Source organism: Nicotiana tomentosiformis, chromosome 1 (genome assembly GCF_000390325.3).
Source record: "Nicotiana tomentosiformis chromosome 1, ASM39032v3, whole genome shotgun sequence".
Lineage (NCBI taxonomy): Eukaryota > Viridiplantae > Streptophyta > Magnoliopsida > Solanales > Solanaceae > Nicotiana > Nicotiana tomentosiformis.
Window position 1 is genome coordinate 124,622,247 of NC_090812.1, and position 26,112 is coordinate 124,648,358.

General features: G+C 38.5%; 1 protein-coding gene across 4 annotated transcripts; it reads left to right on the top strand.

The window, feature by feature from the left end:
* The first annotated feature begins 10,979 nt into the window (after positions 1 to 10,979).
* Positions 10,980 to 24,226, top strand: LOC104109415 (RING-H2 finger protein ATL70-like). 4 transcript variants are annotated; one of them, XM_070191102.1, is made up of 5 exons: positions 10,980 to 11,859; positions 13,039 to 13,070; positions 13,169 to 13,312; positions 22,914 to 22,983; positions 23,992 to 24,226. In XM_070191102.1, exon 1 carries the CDS (start codon positions 11,312 to 11,314, stop codon positions 11,834 to 11,836), a length of 525 nt encoding a protein of 174 aa, XP_070047203.1. In that variant the 5' UTR covers positions 10,980 to 11,311; the 3' UTR covers positions 11,837 to 11,859; positions 13,039 to 13,070; positions 13,169 to 13,312; positions 22,914 to 22,983; positions 23,992 to 24,226. The 4 variants fall into 4 exon arrangements, with proteins under 4 accessions (XP_070047203.1, XP_070047194.1, XP_070047200.1 ...); XM_070191093.1 differs by lacking the exons at positions 22,914 to 22,983; positions 23,992 to 24,226 and adding exons at positions 15,357 to 15,426; positions 16,382 to 16,616; XM_070191099.1 differs by lacking the exon at positions 22,914 to 22,983.
* The last annotated feature ends 1,886 nt before the right edge of the window (positions 24,227 to 26,112 follow it).

Genomic DNA, 26,112 nt, shown 5'->3' on the forward strand with positions numbered 1-26,112 from the left:
AGTGATTGCATTAACCTTGCTATCTCATGAGGGTGACAGTATGCTCAATATTTTTCTAACAATTTTGTTTCGTGGGATAACTTCTCCAGGAGATATCAACTCATTGATGATTGATGTAAGTCTTGTATGTATCTCCAAAATAGTTTTCCACTCTTTAATCTTAAAAGTTCATATTTCCTAGTTAACATGTCAATATTTGACTATTTAACTTGAGACATACCTTCATGTGCACACTGTAAGGTATCTCATAAGGATTTTGCATCTCTGCATCTTGAGATTCTATTGTATTCATCTGAACCAATTCCACATATCAAAATCTTTTTTTCTTTAGCATTCTTTTGAACTTAATTGACATTTAGAATATTTTTCTATTGGCTTTGATCCAATGGTGATACCTTTGTCATCAACCAACATGAGAATCCTTGGTTCTTTTTCAATAATATCCCAAAGCTCCAGGTCTTCTCATTCCAGAAAGTCGTGCATCCTTTCCTTCCACCAAACATATTATTTTTCGTTAAATAATGTTGGCCTAACACTTGATTGTCCTTCTTGAGTGTCCGATGGTGTACCCATTATAGATCATTTCAAGGTGTTAACTTCTTATAATTAGCCTGATCTGATATCAATTATTATATTAGAGTTCACTCAGACACAAGAAGGGGAATTGAATTGTGTCTTGCCGCATTTTTGCGATTTCAAGAACCAAGTTCTTTGAATTAACTAACCTGACACAATAAGAGAGTAAAGTGCAGAATTTTAACTAATACAATTATTTTACATGAAAAATCTCCTTGCTCAAGGGATTAAAAACTGCGACCTATCCAGTAGGATTTGATTCAAAATTTCACTAACTTCAATGAGCAATTTTAGGTTGCAACTCTATAACCAAGGGAACTAACTCTAGTACCCTAACCCCTACAATCAACCCAATTGTAGGTACCCTTTTTAAAACTAACTCTAGTGTAGGAAGCAAACAAAAACTCAAAGTTTTTGTACTAACCTATGATTAATCTTCTTAAAAGCAAATAGATTACAATTTAGAACAATTGACTCAACCTAAACAACTAAAGAACTTCAGCAGCTTCGTCATCGAAAACATATTCTTTAGTTGAGTAGCTTGAATCTCCAAGAACACCTTCTTGCCGAGATTACTATTACGAAGAATATTTCTGAGAATTAGTTCAAATAAATAAGTCTTGAATAGTTGTATAAGGTCTCTTTATATAGGTGCGAGGTTGGCCGAAATCTCCTCCAATTAACGCTCCAAAATCTAGAATAGTTCGGTTAAGGAAAACCTCTCCTATTATGATTTGGTTTCCTTAATTATTCAAACTCCTCAAATATTTTTCTTTAATGCAAGTATTTCCATAATTATTAAATTCTTTCCAAACACAAACTCCTCCGATTAATATTTTTCTTGTAGTGCGAGAATAGGTTTTCTTAAGGAATCTAACTTGCACATGAATTCTGACTTTCCGCATCTGATCAACATTTTGCACTTCATCTGCTACAAACTTGATTCTAGCATTATCTATATGACATATCTGTGCACTAGTCTAGTAGCATAACAACCTGTTTATAAACATGGTTCTTTCAACACAGTTGATCTTGGTTTGTTTATCATCAAAATATAATACATGCTCAGCTCAATATTTATGCGTGCTCAAGACTCAATTATAACCAATATCCAACACATCACATGTGCTCTAACACAATACATGTATCACTTGTGCTCACATGGCCCATTATAATATGGATGATCACCTGACTCCTGAGGGACGGATCCATTTTCCAAGCACTGCGTGAAAATTAATCACGCCATAGCATATTAATATTACAATAACTGCACGATATAAACCATTGTTCCATAACAATATAAATCTGCTCGTAATGTCCCAATGTGCTATAACCATATAAATCCATATCAAGATCTCCATCTCCAAGAATATATGCTTATGCTCAAGAAATAATAAATAAGATACTCAAGGACATAGCAAATAAAGATGTGGATGTGTGTGTTCATGATATAAAGTATGACTATGGCTAAATCAAGTATATCAACATCTAAAAAACAACCCATCATTTCCCAAATACAATGTCATAAGCCTAAACATGATCTCTAGCTTGAATAAATAGGCTCACGTAGTAATACAATCAAATAAAATATAAGTCAAGAAGAGCACACAACCTAATATGGTATAAAGAAGCCTAAAACTACCCCAAACATGGTATACCCTTAGTTTATATATATATATGATCATTACCTTGTATATGCACCACCCTCAAATCATGTAGCATGTAACACATAAGTCTAATTTTTGGAAATATTTTGCTCTTAAGAAGGTTAGACAAGAAACTTATCTTTTTCAAGAACAACTTCAACCCCCAAATACTGTTTTTCCTTTAAAATTCTCCTCCAGATATCCCAAATCTATCCAAACAATACTTAAAGAAGTTAATCAATGCTTTAGGAGTCAATCCCAATCCAACTTTTTTTTTAATCTTTAATGAATTTAACAAAATTCAATAAAAATCAACCCGAACCCACATGTCCAAAATCCGTAATTAAATACAATATTCGGTCACCCATGACCTCCCGACTCAAAATATATATTTTATTTTCAAATCCAACCTAAAATCGGTGTTTAAAATCCTGAAAAAGAAATAATTACTCTCTTTGCCAAACTCTCTTTCTCTTTCCTCAAAATCCTTAGATTTAGGGGTGAAATTCCATGGGTACTCAATATCTTAAGCCAAATCCAAGTTAGAATTACCAACATTTAAAGTTTGGCTAAAAATCACAAAAATTATCTCCTCCCCAAGTCTAGGTCTCAAAAATAATGAAAATAAGTAAAATCCCGAAATTTGGACCTTAAATATCCTTTTAGATTGTTCCTTATACGCGATTGTGACTGGGTTCCCGCAATCATCAAGGCCAACTAGCCTGGCTCCTACGAAAATCACTACCACCTTCATGTGACCGCGATGTACACGCTGACAAACCTACGTGATTTCGAATCTCCTCCATGCGATCGCGAGGCACAATTCTCCCCTGGTGCAATTCCTTATATGTGATTGCGAGACTTAGTTGCACGATCGTGATGCGCTGCTGAGCACCAGAAAACTAGCAGTTGCATCATACTCAAAAATGCTCCGAAACCACCTTAAAATTCAGCCAAGCCCTTGGACTCCATCTAATTATCCTAACAAGTCTATATGCACTACACAAACTTCTCCAAAGGCTCAAAGCATTAAAAATAACATCAAAATCAAAAATATAGCATCACTTTCTTAAGTTCAAAATTTCAACTTTCAACTAAAAGTCCCAAAATAACCACGAGTCACTCAAGACTCGATGCAAACATACATACAAGTCCAACACTATCATACGAACCTATTGGACCTTTAAATCACCAATCTGGGATCGTTTACCCATAATAGACATTATAAGTTTCTGGTGATGTCCTTCAGTTTAACTAACGCCCCGACAGTGTTTATGGATCTGATGAACATGGTATTCAGACCATATATTGATTCGTTTATCATTGTCTTCATTGATGACATTTTGGTCTACTTGCGCAGTAAGGAGGATCACGAGCAGCATATGAGAGTAGTGTTATATACATTGCGGGAATAAAAACGATATGCTAAGTTCTCCAAATATGAGTTCTAGCTAGAGTATGTAGCATTTTTGGGGCATATTGTATCGAGCGAGGGCATTAAAGCTGATCCCAAAAAGATTGAGGCAGTTCAGAATTGGCATCGTCCCACTTCGGCGACTGAGATCAGGAGTTTTCTGGGTTTAGCAGGTTATTATCGTCGGTTCGTGAAAGGTTTTTCATCTATTACAAAACCTTTGACCAAATTAACCCAGAAGGGTTCTCCGTTCCGATGGTCCGATGATTGTGAAGTGAGCTTTCAGAAGCTCAAGACAGCATTGACTACAACACTAGTGCTGCCTTCCGGTTCGAGGATGTATACAGTGTATTGTGATGCTTCATGCGTTGGCTTGGGTTGTGTATTAATGTAGGAAGGGCGAGTTATTGCATATGTTTCACATCAGCTAAAGCCCCACGAGAAGAATTATCCGGTATATGATTTGGAGTTAGCTGCGATTGTTCACGCTCTTAAGATTTGGAGGCATTATCTTTATGCGGTGTATTATGAAGTTTACACTGATCATTGCAGTTTGCAGCATTTGTTCAAGCAGAGAGACCTAAATTTGAGATAGCGTAGATGGCTTGAGTTACTAAAAGATTATGATATTCCTATCCTGTATCATCCGGGCAAAGCAAATGTGGTTGCAGACGTCTTGAGTAGAAAGGCGTAGAGTATGGGTAGTTTGGCTTTCATTTCAGCAGAGGAAAGGCCATTAGCTTCGGATATTCAGTCCTTGGCTAATAGACTTGTAAGGCTGGATATTTTTGAACCCAGCAGAGTTCTTGCTTGTGTTGCAGCACAGTCTTCACTAATTGAGTAGATCAAGACTCGCTAGTTTGATGATCCACATCTATTGGTTCTTCGAGAAACGATACTACGAGGTGGTGCCAAGGAAGTTACTATTGGCACGGATGGTGTTCTGCAACTCCAGGATCGTCTATGTGTTCCTAATGTGGATGGACTGAGGAAAAAGATCCTAGAGGAGGCACATAATTCTCGGTATTCTATTCATCCAGGTACTATGAAGATGTATCGTGACTTGAGGCAGCATTATTTATGGCGGCGAATGAAAAAGGACATAGTTGAGTATGTAGCTAGGTGTCTGAATTGCCAGCAAGTTAAATATGAGCACCAGAGGCCAGGTGGCCTACTTCAGCAGATGACTATACCGGAGTGGAAATGGTAACGCATTACTATGGACTTTGTAGTTGGGTTGCCGCGGACCTTGCGGAAGTTTGATGTAGTTTGGGTCATTGTGGACAGGTTGACCAAGTCGGCACACTTCATTCCAGTCGTGACTACGTATACTTCAGAGAGATTGGCCCAGATTTATATTCAAGAGATAGTTCGGTTGCACGGTGTGCCAATTTCTATCATATCAGATAGAGGCCCTCAGTTTACTTCACATTTCTGGAGAGCAGTACAGAGTGAATTGGGGACCCGTGTAGAGCTCAACACAACCTTTCATCCGCAGACCGACGGGCAGTCAGAGCGAACAATTCAGATTTTGGAGGATATACTCAGGGCATGTGTGATTCACTTTGGAGGTCAGTGTGATCGTTTCTTGCCTTTGGCCGAGTTTGCTTATAATAACAGTTACCAATCCAGCATCGAGATGGCTCCATTTGAGGCTTTATATAGTCGGCGATGTCGTTCACCCATTGGATAGTTTGAGCCCGGTGAGGCTAAGTTATATGGTACTGACTTAGTGAAGGATGCCTTGGAAAAGGTAAAGTTGATTCAGGAGCGACTTCGTACAGCGCAGTCTAGATATAAGAGTTACGCAGATCAGAAAGCGCGTGATTTATCATTTATGATGGGTGAAAACGTTCTCTTGAAGGTTTCGCCGATGAAGGGAATCATGAGATTCGGGAAGAAGGGCAAGTTGATCCCAAGGTTTATAGGCCATTTTGCGGTATTGAGACGAGTTGGGGAGGTTGCTTATGAATTTGCATTGCCTCCCAGTCTATCGGGAGTTCATCCGGTTTTCCATGTATCTATGCTCCGGAAGTATCATGCTGACCTATAACATGTGTTAGACTTCAGCACAGTTCAGCTAGATGATGGCTTGGGTTATGAAGAGGAGCCAGTTGCCATTGTTGATAAACAGGTTCGCCAGCTGAGGTCCAAGAGGATTTCTGCAGTAAAAGTCCAGTGGATGGGCCAACCAGTCGAGGAAGCGACTTGGGAGGCCGAGGAGGACATACGGAGCAAATATCCACACTTATTTAGCACTCCATGTATTATTCTAAACTCGTTCGAGGACGAACGTTTGTTTAAGAGGTGGAGAATATAATGACCCAACCGGTTATTTTAACTTTTAGAACCCGATTCCCTAAATTATAACCTCCTGTATGTGCTTTTATTGATTTATGACTTGCGGGAAGGGTTGGTTCGGGATTTGGAAGTGTTTGGGTTGAAATTGGAACACTTGATTTCTTAAGTTGGCTTTATAAGGCCAAGTTTGACTTCGGTCAACATTTTTAGAAAACGACTCCGGAATCGGGATTTGACGGTTCCAATAGGTTCATATGATGATTTAGGACTTGGGCGTATGTTCGAATCGGGTTTTGGATAACCTGGGAGCGTTTTGGCACTTAATAGTGAAAATCAACTATTTGAAGGTTTAAAGTTCTATAAATTTGATTTGGAGTAGGTTTTTGAGTAATTGAAGTCCGTTTGGAATTTCAAGTTTGGGAATAGTTACGTATAGTGATTTAAGACTTGCACGCAAAATTCTGTGTCATTCCGAGTAGTTTAAGTATGTTTCAGTGCATTGGAAGTAAATTGAAGAACTTGAAGTTCTTAAGTTTGAATCAATTTGGTTTGGGGTATGATTCCTAGATTTTATGATATTTTACACATTCCGTGAGTTCGAGCGAGTCCATTTTATGATTCCAAACTTGTTGGTATATTCGGACGGGGCCCCGAGTGTTAACCGGACGAGGCTCGGACCAATTTTGAAATTTGGAGGAAGAACTGAAGCTTTCTGCTTCTGGTAAGATCGCACCTGCGCTTGGACTGTCGCAGGTGCGACCATCACAGATGCGACATTTGTTCGCAGAAGCAGAAGGAGGAGGGAATGCCTGCCACCGTAGGTGCGGAACTTTGGCGCACCTGTGAACGCGCAGGTGCGAGGCTAGGCACGCAGATGCGAGGCTTGGTCAGGCGAGTGGAACTCCCACCTGCAAGGCTTTTTCGCAGGTGCATTCCCACATCCGCAGGTGCGAAAGGCATGTTTGGCAGAAAGCTTAAAAGAACGGGAATCAACTATTTTTGCCCGTTTTCTCTCCATATTTGGGTGATTTAAGAGCATTTTGAGAGGAGATTTCAACTAGCAATTTGGAGGTAAGTTAATTCTACACACCTTGAGTTAAATATATAGATTGTGCGTAGATTATAACTAGTAAATCTTAGAAATCAAAGGTTTAGATGAAAAAACTAGATTTTATAAAAACGAGTTTTTAACCACGAAAATGGTTATGGAATTGGGTAGAAATTATATATTTGAGTTCTTGAGATTTATGGGTAACGTTTTCATCCGAAAATTTCCAGAATTCGGGCACGTGGGCCCGGGTGAATTTTAGGAATTTTACTGTTTTGGTTACGGTAATTCATTTAATAGCCTAAATTTGAATTATTGAACATGTATTAATTATTTTGTATAATATTTGGATAGCTTCGAATTTTTCGGCATCGAAATGAGAAATTAATGCGATGTGGTAATCGAAAAGCGGACTTTGAGACAAGGTAAGTCTCTTGTCTAATCTCGTGAGGAGGAAATTACCCCATAGGTAATTAAATTAATAATTGTTGCTAATTGTGGGGACTACGTATGCACGAGGTGACGAGAGTCCGTGCGTAGCTACTATTAATACTAAAGTCCGGGTAGTTTAGGACTTAAAGTATGAATTACTTGTGCAAATTATATTTTTTGTTTAATTAATATTATTTGATATATATATATATATATATATATATATATGTATGTATGTATGTATGTATATTGTGAATTGTTAGGTAAAATATTAAAAGATGAAAATCTCATATGCTTAATTTTCTGCTAATATTAATTAATTGTTAAAAGAAATTGTTCATCCTCCCGAATTTATCTTATAATAAATATACTCTCCTTCCGGAGGTACATAAGAAAATGTCCTCCTTTGTTGTGGAGCGAGTCGAATGCCTCGGCAGGATAGATGCATCTATGGATCACGCCGCGCATCCCTCGGCAGTGTATACGACACTCTGGAATGGACCATACGACCTCGGCAGAAATCGTGCCTAATAATAATAATAATTACACGATACCTTGCTTTTTTCTTGCAGCTTGCGGATTTAATTGATAGATTCGAAATTGTTTCATTTGAAGGATTTTTATTATTTCTGCTAATTGAATAAAATTATTGTTAACTCTGTGAATCATGCTGATTTAAATAATTCTACTTTATTCTATTTATTATTGTTGACCCTTAGTGAGTGTCAAAGTCGACCATCTCGTCTCTACCACTTCGAGATTAGGCTTGATACTTACTGGGTACACGTTGTTTACGTACTCATACTATACTTGCTGCACTTTTTGTGCAGGACCTGAGGCAAGTACTAGTGGAGGACCTATCATCTTACACCCACGTTATCCAGACGCATAGTGGTGAGCTGCCTTTCTGAGCCGTTCTGCAGCTACCAGTGTCTCTTCTTGTATTTACATTCTGTCTATTTTATTTCAGACAGTATTTGGAGTTTTGTATAATTTACTAGATGCTCATACATTTGTGACACCAGGTCTTGGCACACACATTGGTAGAATTTGGAATTGGTATTATTTTCTTGAATTTAAATTAATCGATATCTTTTATATTTTCATTAATATTGCTAGGAAAAAGAATAGAATTTCTTGGAAAATTTTAAAGAATGATTGATATACGTTAATTTATTAGTTAGCTTGCCTAACTGTAATGTTGGGCGTCATCAAGTCCTATAGGTGAAATTGGGTCGTGATAGTACCTTCTCAATCTCGATAAATATCACACCACAAACCTTCTTGTCCACATAACTCTTTTGTCTACTCTAAGCTATCCAAAATCACTCCTAAATCATCTTCACCTCCTCCAAAGAATCTCGTATCAAATTCGTATCCAACAACCTAGCCCCGCTAGGCTCAAATCAACCAATAGAAGAACGATATCATCTACTATACAAAGCCTAATACGAAGCCATCTGAATGCTAGATTGATAATTATTATTATAAGCAAACTCTGCCCAAAGAAAGAACTAATCCAAATATCTCCCAAAGTCAATCACAAAAGCTCTCAAAATATCCTCAAGAATCTTAGTAGTCCGCTCGAACTGACTATCAGTTTGCGGGTGAAAATCAGTGCTAAGTTCAACCTGTGTACCCAACTCTTGTTGTACTACTCTCAAAAAGTGAGATGTGAATTGAGCACCCCCGGTCTAAAATGATAGAAATAGTCATGCCATACAAATGAACTATCTCCCAAATATAAATTTGGGTCAATCTCTCTGAAGTATAATTAGTCAACACCGGTATGAAGTGCGTGAACTTGGTCAACCTATCAACAGTGACCCAAATGGCATCAAACTTTCTCAAAGTATGTGGTAAGCCCACCACGAAGCCCATTGTGATGCGCTCTCACTTTCATTCCAGTATAACCATCTTCAAAGTCAAATCACCTGGTTTCTTATATTTATTCTTGACTTGTTGGCAATTCAAATGCCATGAAACATGCCTAATGATGTTCTTCTTCATGCTCCGCTACTAATAGTGTTACTTCAAGTGACGATACATCTTTGTTTCACCTAGGTGAACTGAATACAGTGAACTGTGAGCCTCTTCAAGTATTAACTCCCTCAAACCATCAACATTAGGAATACACAATCAACTCCGGAGTCGCATAACACCATCATCTCTAATATCAACTCTTTTGGCACTAAATCGTTGCACCATATCCTTAAGCACTAGCAAATAAGAATCATCATACTGGCGAGCCTTAATGCACTCCAACAAGGATGAATTCGCAACAACACAAGGAAGAATCCTACTAAGCTCGAAAATATCTAATCTCATAGATCTATTGGCCAAGTCCTGAACATCCATGACCTATCCTCATCTGGAATGGATGCTAAACTACCCATGCTCTTCGCCTTTCTACTTAAGGCGCGCACCCGCCACCATATTCGCCTTACCGGGATGATACAACATGGTAATATCATGATCCTTAAGTAACTCAAGCTATCTCTACTGCCTAAAATTTAAGTTCTTCTACTTAAACAAGTGTTGAAGACTACGTTGATCAGTGTAGATCTCACATGAAACACCATACAAGTAATGCCTCTAAATCTTGAGTGCAGTCACAATAGCTGTCAACTCTAAATCATGAACGGATCTTCTCATGAGGCTTCTACTATTATGACGTATAAGTAATCACTCTACCATCCTGCAATAATACACCACTAAGACCAATGCGTGAAACATCACATTATATCGTGTATAACCTAAATCTATGGGCAACATCAACACTATCAACGTAGTTAATGGAGCTATAATGGATTAGAATCCCTCAATAAAACGTTGATAATAGCCCATCAAACCCAAGAAACTCCAAATCTCAGTAGCTGTAATAAGTGTAGGTCAATTCTAAACCGCCTCAATCTTCTTAGGATTAACCTTAATATCATCATTAGACATCATGTCACCCAAGAATGTAATTGAGTCCAACCAAAACTCACACTTGAAAAACTTAGCATAAAATTTCTTTTCCTTTAAAGTTAATCCTCAAATGCTGCCCATGCTCCTCTCTGCTACTAGAGCAAACCAATATATCAACAATAAATACTATCACAAAAGAATATTTCGTACTGAACTGAACACACACTACTTCTTAATTTGTCTTATGAGTGTAAGATGTGCCAAAATGTAATGCTGCTTGCTTTAATAGCTATACCATGCGTTGACAGGACAATGGATTCCCAATTTGTATCGTTTTGTCGTTTATGCCTATTGCACGTAGGGGTTAAAAGAACGAAAACTGTAATTAATGTCATCTAGAGTTTATAAACAAATAGAATAGCTAGGCATCATATTCAACGAGCTAAACTTTTGGTTCATGGAACGTGCAATGCAATACATGGATCATTAAGAAGATAGAGAAAGTTTCAAAGGGAGACAGAAATTTAAGTATATATAATAAACCATAACGACTAAGAAAACAAAGATATAATTTATTCATAAAACATGTAACTACCAGTGGAGAGAGTTGAATAATTTGCTACCAAGAAAGACGTTACTCACATGAATCAAACGTACATGAAAAGGATAGAAGGCCAGCGAGGCAACCGTTGACATCTCCAACCTACCTCACAAGAATAAAGCACTATATATATTCACAAGAAACCTCCTCAAATACACTTTCCTTTTACTTGCTTTATATCTTCCATTCGTAGTATAATTTTTAAAGTTCATTACGTTGAAGTCCAAATGCATCCTCCCTTGTTTCAAACTTCTCCAATCAAACATCCCCTTATTATCAAATCTGTCATATGTAAACTGTTGACTTCTTCCAAATCTTTAGACCATTTCCTTTTGTTCTAACCTCATGGCTAACCAAACCAAAATCACAAACATAACAAGATCATGAATAGCACAGCAATAAGCCCTGATCCAAATTCCGATGGGTTCCTCGGGTCGCAAAACATCGGTGGATTCGCCTATGGCATTGGAGTTTCGGTAGGGATATTGTTATTAATAACAACTATCACCTTGACATCTTACTTTTGTACAAGACATCAAACCACAGTGCCACCACAAAGGACGAGGCAAAGGAATGAAAATAGCAACGAGGACGTTCAAGAAGTTGTGGTGGAAGTGGGGCTTGATGAGGAAACCCTATTGAGTTATCCAAAGTTGTTGTATTCAGAAGCTAAGGTCAATCACAAGGATTCAACAGCCACTTGTTGCTCAATTTGTTTGGCGGATTATAAGAACAGTGACATGTTAAGGCTATTGCCAGATTGTGGGCATTTGTTCCACTTAAAATGCGTAGATCCATGGCTGAGGTTAAATCCAACTTGTCCTGTTTGTAGAACTTCTCCATTGCCAACACCACAATCCACTCCTCTGGCTGAAGTTGTTCCTCTGGCAACTAGACCTATTGGATAAGTGGCATCAAATTAAATGCCTTGGTATTTCTTCTTCTTCTTTTCTTCTTCTTCTTCTATGTACACTTAGATCAATTATCTCCTTTCTTCTCCTAAATTTGTATGTATAATATGTCATTGAAAGAAAAGCTTTCTTCTATATGGCCATTTGTTTTTTTCTTTTTTGAGGATTCTTTGTATATGGGTGTGCTTGCTACGAAGGAAAAGAAAAATCTTTGTTTCACTATCTAACATTTTCTAAAAGTTGGAAACTATTTCAAATGGGCTATGAAAAACATGAGCTAAGATTGTAATTTTTTCCCTTTTAATGGAAGAACTTTTTGGTGTGTTTGATTATTAAAAATGACTCCTTTTCCGGAAAACATATTTTCCTTCGTACCACACACACCCATAATTTACGCATTTTCCCCTGTTTTTCATGAAGCTAGGTAGAGGTCAGAAATTACTTTGATAGATGGTTAGGGAAGATATTTATATGATATGTCAGTATAAGTAGCTTTGAGTCACAACTACTTTTTCATTTGCGTCTTTTTCATCTTTTTCTGTTATCTTTTAGCGTGCAGCTGCTCATAATTTGGTTTTCATTTGATAAATCTTTGCTTCTAAGTTATTGTAAAGCTTAAAAGAAAATGAAAGGAGCATGTAGCTCTCTCGAGCTTATAGCTGTGTGACACAAATGATTTGGCAATGATAATCCACAAAATTCTGCAGGTAGAGTGATTGAGAAAACCCCGCTAAATGAAAATATTTTGAGAAAACAACAATCACACTTTAATATTTGTACCCAACTGCCTAAAATTTAAGATTATCAAGAACTTACTGATAATCCATACGGAAAACAGGCTACAGAAACATATTTTTGTTTATCCTTTTATTTTGTCTTCGTTCCCTTGTGGGGGGAGGGGGGTTGTTGGTTTTTTCCATGACTTAAATAGTGGCACAATTATCTATTTTCTCAAATTTTTCCATATTTGATGTCTAAAAAAACTGTAGAAAATTAAAAATATATTATTTATGTTATTCCTCATTATTAGCATTTATTACTTAACCCGAAACGTTGCAAATGAGACGTTATCGATCATACTGCAAAATAAGGGGTGCTAAGAAACGTTGCTAAAGGGTTGTATCTCAGCTTTATAATTCTTAATTTCTTATTTAAAGTTGCTTTTTATCTGCTTTCCCTTGCTCATGTTAACCGTCAAGAGGAAGAAAGAAGGCCCGATAGAGAAGGCCAGGTATTCTAATCATGAATTAATTATCTTTAATTATCTTTAATGTTCGTTGTTGGATAAATCAAGTAAAGGGTGTAGATTTACATTTACATTTGATTCAGAATTTTTCTGGGTTGGCTTCTGTAATTTCAAACCATACATGACCGGCATTGGAGGAAGTTTGGTGCTTCTATCGTTGAATGAAGCACACTACTTCCATGCGGCGTAGCCAGAAAGTTCTTTTCTTTTCCAGAGTAATATGCAGAGTAAGTTTCATTTCTTCCTCGTATATATCATAATAAACTCAATTAATTAATTAACCCTGCAAACGCTATACACCAAATGCTAGAAATTACCGTGTTATTTTTTAATTGCATGTTAGTTGAACGAGTGAATAAAATTACACCAAATTAAACTCTTAACCCAAGCCTGAAATTGAAATATTTATTTCCTCTTTAGAAGTCAATATAATCAAAGAGGAATCACTAATAGACTGTGATAGAAGGCAACACTATATTGTTACAAGTGATTCAAATTTACATTATCATCTAATGCCTAAAAGTGAATACTATAAAAGAATCGTTATTCTAATTACCTAAATGTTTGTACGCTTTATCTCTTGGTATATGTATGCTAAGAATATATGTCGTTTTTCATATAGATAATTTAATTTGCCAATGTAATTTTTGTTTTTTGGGTGTTGCGGTGGGGTAGATTATGGATACTATTTATGGAAGAGGTCAGGGTCGAAAATGTGAAGGAAGTGATATGTTTTCGAATCCCTTGATGTCGCCAGTTAATACTCGAAAGGAAAATCAAAGGAAGATGTTGACGAATAAGTATATCCTGATGAATTCAGTTCTACACTTTTAATTTTGCGGTCTTTAATAATTGCATTATAATATGCAGAATTTATTGCTTAAATAGTTTGATTTGCTAGCCAAGTAATTTTTGGTAAGTATGATGACCCAAAAGGTCATCTTATGTTTTAGAACTCGAATCTGCGCTCTTAATCCTTAAAAATCTAATTTTTACCTTCCTCGATTTGCGTGCGCAGTCCGGGCAGGTTTCCGAAAAACTTTTATGTTGAAAACTAATGAAAATAAGAATTTTTGCCTTAAAAGTTAATTTTAGTTGACTTCGGTCAACATTTTTGGTAAATGGGCCCGGATCCGTATTTTGATGGTCCCGGTGGGTCTGTATCAAATTATGGGACCTGGGCGTATGCCCGGAATCGGATTCGGAGGTCCTTAGCTCAAGTTATGAATTTTTTATAAAATTTAAAAGTTTAAAAATTTATTTGTTTTTAAGCATTGATGTTTGGCATTGTTAGTACCGGGTCTGTATTTTAGTTTCGGAGCCCGGTACATATTCATTATGATATTTATGACCTGTCTGAGAAATTTGGTGAGAGACGGAGTTGATTTGACGTGATTCGGACCTTCGGTTGAAAAAATACTAATTTTAAAATGTTCTTGAGAATTTCATTCGATTTGGTGCTAAATTCGGAGTTCTAGGTGTTATTTTGGCGATTTGATCGTACGAGCAGGTTCGTATGATATTTTTAGACTTGTGTGCATGTTTGGTTTGGAGCCCCGAGGGCTCGGATGAGTTTCGGATAGGCTACAGGGTGATTTGCACTTAGAAAATCTTAGAGTTTTGCTGCAGGAGCTATTCTCGTGTGCCCTTCTTCGCGTTCGCGTAGGTAGTGTCGCGAACGCGAAAGGTAAAATGGGGCAGGGGAAAAGTCTTCTTCGCAAACGCTAATGCGTAGAAAGACTCGCGAACGCGAAGGCCTTAGGCCGCTGTGCATCGCGAACGCGACAAGCCTCTCGCGAGCGCGATGAAGGCCTATCCAGTGACTTAAAACAGACTCCAAACACGGGTTTAAACCATTTCTTCAACATTTTTCAAGAACCAAATGGGTAGAAGCGATTTTCAAGAGTCATTTTCTTCCCCAAACGTTTGGTAAGTGATTCTAAACTATTTTCTTTCAATTACCCATTACATTTTCTGAATTATCAACCTAAAGCTAGAGTTTTTATGGTAGAATTAGGGGTTAGGGTAAAAATTAGGAATTTCGAAAGTTTGAGGATTTAGACTCCAATTTGAGGTCGGATTCTAAAACTAATTACATATTCGGGCTCGGGGGTGAATGGGTAAAAGGATTTTAGTCCGAATCTCGGGTTTTGTCCAAGCGGGCCCGGGGTCGATTTTTTGACTTTTTGAAAGAAAATTTGGGAAATTTAATTTATGAAATATAATTGATTCCTTTAGCAATATTTGATATTATTGAGTCATTTTGAATAGATACGAGTGATTTGGAGGTGAATTCCAAAGGAAAAGCTGTGATTGAGAATTAAGTGGCATTCGGAGCGAGGTAAGTGTTGTGTCTAACTTTGGCTTGAGGGAATAGGTATTGTGTGAGTATTTGCTACGTGTTTTGTTGTTGAATACGATGTATAGTTGAGGTGACGAGCATTTATGCGTTGTGGTCGAGTCATAGCATGCGAGCAAAATTTCATTCTCGCAAATTTGTAGTCTTAAATCTTGTTATCCATGCTTATTGTTGTTGTTGAAATGTTGGGAGACTTGTATCCGGTTCCACCAAGGTTGATAAAATTGTGAATATTGATTCGAGGTTGAGATGTTAAATTGTGAAAATAATCTTTGATGAAATGTTGATTTCTTTGTGAAACTTTCCTATATCCATTGTTATTGATTCTGTGAATTGTGAGGAAGAGTGTAAAGCACGAAGGGTGATACCGTGCATAATTTAATTATATTGTGAGGAAGAGTGTAAAGCACGAAGGGTGATGCCGTGCATAATTTAATTATATTGTGAGAAAGAGTGTAAAGCACGAAGGGTGATGCCGTGCATAATTTATTTATATTATGAAGAAGAGTGTAAAGCACAAAGGGTGATGCCGTGCATGAATTATTTATATTGTGAGGAAGAGAGTAAAAGCACGAAGGGTGATGTCGTGCAGTCTTATTTGTTATTTGGTGAGGTTGAGAGTAAAAGCACGAAGGGTGATGCCGTGCAGTTTTTCCCTGCTGTTTTAATTGCTCAATTCGTTTAAGGATTTCCGGTTTAATTCTGTCTTTTCATTATTCTCACTCTTTATGTTGTATTCCCCCACTGTATGTTCCATTCCCATTATTTCTGCGTTATTTCTTTATTTTCTGTTGTTGCCACTAGCATGATTATACTGTTCAGGTTATATGTGGGTGTCTTGTCCTAGCCTTGTCACTACTTCGCCGAGGTTAGGTTTGACACTTACTAGTACATGGGGTCGGTTGTACTAATGCTGCACTCTGCACTTTCTGTGCAGACTTTGATACCGGCTCAGGTTGATAGAGATTTTGCTATTGGTCCGCTGTCCGGAGACTCAAGGTAGATCTGTCGGCATTCACAGACCTTGAAGTCCCCGTCTACTTTTATGTCACTGTTGTTTTCTTTCATTCAGACAGTTATATTTCTTCCAGACTAATACTTGTAGTAAATTCTAGAACGCTCGTGAATTGTGACTCCAGATCCGGGTGGTAGTAATTAATGTAGTTTTATGATATTCCGCACTTATTATATTTCATCTTAGTTAATTATTATTAATTACTGAACGGAAATAAGAAATTGGTTTAATGATTCTCTAACGTTGGCTTGCCTAGCAAGTAAAATGTTAGGCGTCATCACGGTCCCGTCGGTGGGAAATTTCGGGTCGTGACAGTTGGTATCAGAGCATTAGGTTACATAGGTCTCACGAGTCACGAGCAAGCTTAGTAGAGTCTGAAGAATAGGTACGGAGACGTCTGTACTTATCTCTCAGAGGCTATGAAGTTTAGGAACAATATCACCTCTTTCATTCCTTATCGTGCAACATTGATTTTGCTTGAAACCTATATCTCACATTCTTTTGTATCTACTCGTGTATGGCATTGCGCACTCGGTATCAGTTGTGCGTCGACGGTTCGTGATGCCGCAGATGAACTACGAGGGAGCCAGAGATGCTCAAATATTCCCTCAACGTGTGATTCCGACTGAAGATGCGGACGTATAAAGAGATCACCCAGTGAATAATGTGGGGGGTGCAATGTACCTTGGCATCTGGTTGATTTATACGAGTTGTGAAGGTTAATATTGTAGACCATCGGACGTGGTGAACTATGACTTCGCACCGAGTGGGGGAGTCCACTATCAATGAATGGATTGCGAGTCATGTGTTATATTAGTTTTAGCCTGAAATGTATATATGTAGTACTGAAAGGTTCTTCCAAAATTTGCATGTGTTTAAGGCCTGAGATCTTGTAGAGAATGAGGTTGGGACTTGCGGTATGTCCGAAGGAGTTAGAGAAACAACATTAAATTTACAGAAGGTCTTCCCAGCGTGGACGTCACGGTTGCAGATTCTGGGGTGCTTCGGAGGAAGAACAGTGGTTGACGAGATACTGGACTAAGAATTGTCTGTATAGAGCTCTACTTTTGTGATCATTGTATATAAATAGGGGTAAAGTTTACCCCAAAGAAGAATCGAAGAGTATGTTAAGAAATGGGTCAGCTCAACAATGTTGAGTCAGCATAACAAAAGAAGAAATTGGCCTTGGGAGAGTTAATTCTCCACAGGTGTCCGTGTCAAGCCTATGAAGAGGGAAGACCAACCAATGCAACACCGCCCACTTGGCTCGGTTCTCATAAATGCTTTTGAAAGAGTTTGTTTCCCGGACACTCCGTAATGCGTGGCGCATAGGGTTTGAATGGTTGCGTCAAGTCACCATGACGGTGTCATAATATGCCATCGGGTTCAATAAGTTAGCCCGTCATATTCCTACTTTGCTTCCTATAGCCAGAGATCAAGTCCACAGACTCATTAAAGGACTCAATTATGATCGTAAAATTTTGTATGACTCGGGATCTACAAGCTAATACTTCATTTCTGCTAGTGGTAGAAATTGCCAATATATTAGAACGTGTTCGGGAGGAAACTAAGGATACCAAGACGTCTCGAGGTTCTGGGGGATTCAGTGGATTCTACTCTGCGTGTATAAATCATTATGGCGGGGGCTCGGGTAGTCGGCCAGCCCAGTTCGCACATCGGATTAATCGAGGTGCTCTAGTAAGTTCTTTTAATGCACCACTGACATGAGTTTCCTACAATGGTTATCCCAGTTATCTAGCACAGACTCAATATGAGCAGCCAAACCCGCAAAGGGGTTGTTATGAATACGGCGATACTAGGCACATCATGAGAAAATTATCCCAAACTTGGGAGAGGCATATTTCATCAAAGCACTCAGGCTACGTGCCCCATTGCAGTTACTACACCACCCACACGATCAGTTAAGGGTGGAGGACAGGCGGGTAAAAGGCGTCCTAGAGGTGGAGACCCAACCGTTATTATATTTGTTTTATGGTATGGTGGAGGTCGTTACATTAGATGGTGTCGTTATAGGTACGACCTCGATTTAAAATAAAGGAATAATTTTCTTAACTTGATTCAGTTCTGAGTATCAAGACGAGTCCTCCTATTGTGCTCCACTTATGAGTGAGTTTCGTAATTCTATAATCTACTTATGTGTTTACTTCTGTGGGAGGTTTATGGAGATAACTACACCTATCATTCCATGATGGACTCTAATAAGATCTGTGAGGCTAAAGGTGCGTTTCTAGTACTTATTTCGGTATGTTTTAATGTATTTCCGGATAATTAATTATAAATTATGAATTATATGCCCTACCGGTGTGGGGTTCATTATGTGTTGTGATTTCATTTAACGAAAGTTATTTAAAAGGAGAAAAGGGAAAGTTTTGATTGGTAAGATGTGCATATTACTTGTGATTCAGAACTGAGGCCGAGGTCCTCGTATTTTAAAATAAATTGATATGTTTAAACCGGGCTATGAGCTGCGGTGGAAGTTATATAAGGACGAGATCCTTGTGATAAAAAAATTCTTGTATTTAAATTCTCCCTTGTGAAATTAAATTTGTACGATAGTACTAATAGGGAGTCATGCCTGCTAGGCTTATTTAAAAATATTTGTATGAAATTCTCTATGCACACTTGCCAAATTCGTGTTGTAATATTAAGTTGTAACCTACGAGGTAGGTGCCCGCCCAGGTGGCGTTAAATGTGACTTGTTAATTCGGGTAAATAATTATGAGGTCTTCCTGCCTCGCATCTCGTTATTAGTATTGTGAAGGTTTGAAACGAGATTTTTGTTAGCATGAAGTAAATTGACGATTCTGTAATTGATTATGAACAACTATTAAGACCAGATTCACCTAGAAGGGTGCCCCATTTAGATGGTCAGACGAGTGTGAGTTGAGCTTTTAGAAGCTCAAGACTGCTTTGACTACAACGCTAGTGTTGGTAGTACCCACAGGTTCAGGATTGTATACGGTATATTGTGACGCCTCTCACGTTGGGTTTGGTGCAGTATTAATGAAAGATGACAAGGTAATTGCATACGCAGCAATTGAAAGTTCACGAGAAGAATTATCATGTTCATGACTTAGAATTGGCAGCCATTGTTCATGCGCTGAAAATTTGGAGGCATTACCTCTACGGTGTCTTGTGTGAGGTATTTACTGATCATCGTAGCCTTCAGTATCTGTTCAAACAAAAGGATCTTAATTTGAGGCAGAGAAGATGGTTGGAGTTGTTGAAAGACTATGATATCACCATTTTATATCACCCCGGAAAGGCCAATGTGGTGGCCGATGCTTTGAGTAGAAAGGTTGTGAATATGGGCAGTCTTGCGTATATTCCGATTGGTGAGAGGTCATTAGCTGCAGATATTCAGACTTTGGCTAATCAGTTCCTGAGGTTAGATATTTCAGAACCCAGTCGGGTTCTAGCTTGCACAGTCGTTCGGTCCTCTTTATATGAGCGCATCAGAGAGAAGCAGCATGATGATCCTCATTTACTTGTCCTTAAGGACACGGTGCGGCACGGTGATGCCAAACAGGTTGCTGTGGGGGAAGATGGAGTTCTGCGAATGCAGGGTCGTATTTGTGTGCCTAATATGGATGGGCTTCGTGAATTAATTCTTGAAGAGGCACACAGTTCCAGGTATTCTATTCATCCAGGTACTCCCAAAATGTATCGAGATTTGCGGCAACATTATTAGTGGAGGAGAATGAAAAAGGATATAGTTGCATATGTAGCTCGGTGTCTGAATTGTCAGCAAGTTAAGTACGAGCATCAGAGACCTGGTGGTTTGCTTCAGAAGTTAGAAATTCTTAAGTGCAAGTGGGAGCGTATCACTATGGATTTTGTTGTTGGGCCCCCCACAGACTCAGAGAAAATTTGATGCAATTTGGGTCATTGTGGACAGGTTGACCAAATCAACACATTTCATTCTAGTGACAATTACCTATTCTTTAGAGAGGTTAGTTGAAATTTACATTCGTGAGATTGTCTGCCTTCACGGGGTGCCCGTGTCTATTATTTCAGATCGAGGTATGCAGTTTACCTTACATTTCTAGAGGGCTGTACAACGTGAGTTAGGCACGCGGGTGGAGTTGAGTATAGCATTCCATCCTCAGACGGACGGGCAGTCCGAGCGTACTATTCAAATCTTGGAGTATTTGCTCCGCGCCTGTGTTATTGACTTTGGAGGTTCTTGGGATCAGTTCTTGCCGTTAGCGGAGTTTGCGTACAATAACAGCTACCAGTCGAGCATTCAGATGGCTCCATATGAGGCATTATACGGAAGGCGATGCCAATCGCCAGTTGGTTGGTTTGAACCGAGATAGGCTCGGTTGTTGGGTACCGATTTGGTACAAGATGCCTTGGATAAGGTCAAGATTATTCAGGATTGACTTCGCACATCTCAGTCTAGGCAAAAGAGCTATGCCGGCCGTAAAGTTCGTGATATTGCATTCATGGTTAGAGAAAGAATATTGCTTCGGGTATCGCCCATGAAGGGTGTTATGAGATTTGGGAAGAAGGGCAAGTTGAGCCCTAGGTATATCGGGCCATTTGAGATCCTCGAGAGAGTGGGGGAAGTAGCTTATAGACTTGCATTGCCACCTAGTTTAGCAGCTATTCATCCGGTATTCCATGTGCCCATGCTTCGAAAGTATCACAATGATCCTTCCCATGTATTAGATTTCAGCTCTGTCCAGTTGGACAAGGATTTGACTTACGAGGAGGAGCCGGTGGCAATTCTAGCCGGCAAGTTCACCAGTTGAGATCAAAGAGTTACACTTCAGTACGAGTGCAGTGGAGAGGTCAGCCTATTAAGGCAGCTACTTGGGAGTCCGAGTCCAATATGCGGAGTAGATATCCGCACCTTTTCACCATCCTAGGTACTTTTCTATGTCTGTTCGAGGACGAACGGTTATTTTAGAGGTGGAGATTGTGATGACCCAAAAGGTCATCTTATGTTTTAGAACTCGAATCTGCGCTCTTAAGCCTTAAAAATCTCATTTTTACCCTCCTCTATTTGCGTGCGCAATCCGGACAGGTTTCCGAAAAGCTTTTATGTTGAAAACTAATGAAAATAAGATTTTTTCCCCTTAAAAGTTGATTTTAGTTGCCTTCGGTCAATATTTTTGGTAAACGGGCCCAGATCCGTGTTTTGACGTTCTTAGTGGGTCAGTATCGAATTATAGGACTTGAGCGTATGTCCGGAATCAAATTCGGAGGTCCCTAGCTCAAGTTATGATTTTCTGATTAAAATTAAAAGTTTGAAAATTTATTTATTTTTAAGAATTGATTGATGTTTGGCATTGTTAGTACCGGGTCCGTATTTTGATTCCGGAGCCCGGTACAGGTTCATTATGATATTTAAGACCTGTCTGAGAAATTTGATGAGAAATAGAGTTGATTTGACGTGATTCGGACCTTCGGTTGAGAAAATAGTAATTTTAAAGTGTTCTTGAGAATTTCATACGATTTGGTGCTAAATTCGGAGTTCTAAGTTTTATTTTGGCGATTTGATCATGCGATCAGGTCCGTATGATATTTTTAGACTTGTGTGCATGTTTGGTTTGGAGCCCCGAGGGCTCGGGTAAGTTTCGGATAGGCTACGGGGTGATTTGCACTTAGAAAATCTAAGATTTTTGCTGCAGCAGCTGTTTTGGTGGGCCCTACTTCGCATTTGCGTAGGTAGTGTCATGAATGCGAAAGGTAAAATGGGGCAGGGGAAATTTCCTCTTCGCGAACGCGAAGCGTTGGGGGTGGTACCCTTCGCGAACGCGATCTGTCTCACGCGAACGCGATAGTTTAAGGGGCCTGGGGGAGTGGGTCATGTTCTTCTACGCGATCGCGTCCACTGGGTCGCGAACGCGAAGGCTTGGGGGGGAGCTGCCTTACGCGAACGCGTAGAAAGACTCGCGAACATTAAGGCCTTAGGCTGCTGTGCATCGCGAACGCGACAGGCCTCTCGCGAACACGATCAAGGCGTGTCCAATGACTTAAAACAGACTCCATACACGGGTTTAAGTCGTTTCTTCAACATTTTTCAAGAACCAAACGGGTAGAAGCGATTTTCAAGAGTCATTTTCTTCCCCAAAGTGTTGGTAAGTGATTCTAAATCATTTTTTTTCAATTACCCATAACATTTTATGAATTATCAACCTAAAATCTAGAGTTTTCATAGTAGAATTAGGGGTTAGGGTAGAAACTAGGGATTTCGGAAATTTGAGGATTTAGACCTCAATTTGAGGTCGGTTTCTAAAACTAATTACATATTCGGGCTCGGGGATGAATGGGTAAAAGGATTTTGGTCCGAACCTCGGATTTTGTCCAAGCAGGCCCCAGGTCGATTTTTCGACTTTTTGAAGGACAATTTGGGAAATTTAATTTATGAAATATAATTGATTCCTTTAGCAATATTTGATATTATTGAGTTATTTTTGAATAGATACGAATGATTTGGAGGTGAATTCCAAAAGAAAAGCTGTGATTGAGAATGAAGTGGCATTCGAAGCGAGGTAAGTGTTGTGTCTAACTTTGGCTTGAGGGAATAGGTGTTGTGTGAGTATTTGCTACGTGTTTTGTTGTTGAATATGATGTATAGTTGAGGTGACGAGCAACTATGCGTTGTGGTCGAGTCATAACATGGGAGTGAAATTCCATTCTTGCAAATTTGTAGTCTTAAATCTTGTTATCCGTGCTTATTGTTGTTGTTGAAATGTTGGGAGACTTGTATCCGGTTCCACCAAGGTTGATAAAATTATGAATATTGATTCGAGGTTGAGATGTTAAATTGTGAAAGTAATCATTGATGAAATATTGATTTCTTTGTGAAACTTCCCTATATCCGTTGTTATTGATTCTGTGAATTGTGAAAAGAGTGTAAAGTACGAAGGGTGATGCCGTGCATAATTTAATTATATTGTGAGGAAGAGTGTAAATAACGAAGGGTGATGCCGTGCATAATTTAATTATATTGTGAGGTAGAGTGTAAAGCATGAAGGGTGATACCGTGCATAATTTAATTATATTGTGAGGAAGAGTGTAAAGCACGAAGGGTGATGCCGTGCATAATTTATTTATATTATGAGGAAGAGTGTAAAGCACGAAGGGTGATGCCGTGTATGAATTATTTATATTGTGAGGAAGAGAGTAAAAGCACGAAGGGTGATGTCGTGCAGTCTTATTTGTTATTTGGTGAGGTTGAGAGTAAAAGCACGAAGGGTGATGCCGTACAGTTTTTCCCTGTTATTTTAATTGCTCAATTCGTTTAAGGATTTCCGGTTTAATTCTGTCTTTTCATTATTCTCACTCTTTATGTTGTACTCCCCCACTGTATGTTCTATTCCCATTATTTCTGTATTATTTCTTTATTTTCTGTTGTTGCCACTAGCATGATTATACTGTTCAGGTTATATGTGGGTGTTTTGTCTTAGCCTCGTAACTAATTCGCCGAGGTTAGGCTCGACACTTACCAGTATATGGGGTCGGTTATACTGATATTGCACTCTGCACTTTCTGTGCAGACTTTGATACCGGCTCAGGTTGATCGAGATTTTGCTATTGGTCCGCTGTCCGAAAACTCAAGGTAGTTTTGTCGGCGTTCACAGACCTTAAAGCCCCCGTCTACTTTTATGTCACTGTTGTTTTCTTTCGTTCAGACAGTTATATTTCTTCTGGACTAATACTTGTAGTAAATTCTAGAACGCCCGTGAATTGTGACTCCAGATCCGGGTGGTAGTAATTAATGCAGTTTTATGATATTCCGCACTTATTATATTTTATCTTAGTTAATTATTGTTAATTACTGAATGGAAATAAGGAATTGATTTAATGATTCTCTAACGTTGGCTTGCCTAGCAAGTGAAATGTTAGGCGTCATCACGGTCCCGTCGGTGGAAAATTTTGGATCGTGACAGTAAGTTTACAATTATTATTTTTATTGTCGACAAAACTTACAACAAAATACAATATATTTGGATTTGTTTTTCACCGTTTTTTATGTATGTATCTTATATATGTATATGTCTTGCCATATATGTTTGTTTCTTTTTGTTGGTATTCTCCGTGTGTTTGGGAAAAGTTTTTAGATTAACAAGAACTTTTTTAATGTCAGTGTTTGAACTAATTCTTTATTTTTAATATTAGATCGCCGAAAGTAAGGCTGTCCAACGGGACGGGCCATCCCATTCCGTCCCGCGTCCCGTCCCGTCCCACTTAATTCTAAGCGGGATGAGCCCATGTTAAATGGGACACGGGATGGGATGGGATGGCCATTTCGTCCCGTTTTTCACGTCTCGTTTCGTCCCATCCCGTCTCGCCTGTCCCATCCTATCCCGTCCCGTCCCGTCCTGCCTGTCCCGCATCCTCTTTTTTTTGTGCATTATATACAAGAAACTTATAATCCTGCTTTTCAAGGTTTTCCTAAGACCACGGTTAGAAATGATATTTTTAAATTTCAAACCGAATATTTTCAGTATATTCGTTGTGTATTGTTTCACTTAGATTGTAAAGTATCTATCACATCTGATATAGGTCGTAGTCCTAATGGTTGTGATTATTTAATTGTTACATGTCATTGGGTTGATCATCACTAGAACATGCAAAAACGTATTATTGATTATAAATTTGTTGATTCAAAACACAGTGGAGCATATATTGCAACTATTGTTCTACAAATTATTGATTTTTATGGACTCATTCCCCAAGTTTATTTAATTTCTATTATACTTAACCCATCTTTAAAATTAAGAGGTGCAAATGGACTTGTTCGTAAAATTTATGAGAATTTAGCAATTCAAGAAAATGAATAACCATCTCTCGAAGACTGACAAGCTAACATATATTCTTATGTTAGATCAATGTTTGATAAATATAAATCTATGGAAACAACAAGTGGTGAAACTAGGGAAGAAGAAGAAGAAGAATACAATGAGATACTTAGTATCGGGAGGTATGACGGCATGGAACTCATGGCTACTAAGAAGCCTAGTTTAAACAGAACCTTTCCTAGAAGGTGGCTGCGTAGATTAGGTGCTCTTCAAAAGAATTATATTTGTATGTGAGATTTGAAAGTTCTATTAATAAAATAAAAGGCTTTAAGCGTTGAATTGCTTTTATGAATTGTCTTACACTCTTACTTAGTTACTTAATGGGTTGAAATTAAATTAAATAAATTATAACTCTATTATAAATTTATAATTACTAGAATATTTCATTACAAGTCTTTTGTTTTAATATTTTATAATTCTTTACTTAGTTTTCTAATTTCCGTTTAATTTTTAAGTTTATTAAATAACTCAAAAAACTAGCTGTTGCAAACTTTAAAAACTTAGTCATTGTCAAAAGAATAACGGTTTCCAAACTCAATGCTTAAATAAATTTTTTTTAAAACGGCACTTAAGGCCCGCGAACCCGTCCCGTCCCGTCCCGTCTCGTCCCGTTTGTTAGCGGGACGGGATGGGCCTACCGTTCGTCCTGTCCCGTTCCGTCTCGTCCCGTTTGTTAGCGAGACGGGATGGGCCTACCGTTTCGTCCCGTTTCGTCCCGTCCCGGCTAAATGTCGTCCCGTTCCGTCTCGTCCCGTTAATTCTGTCCCGTCCCGTCCCATCCCGTCCCGTTGGACAGACATAGCCGAAAGCGCGGAC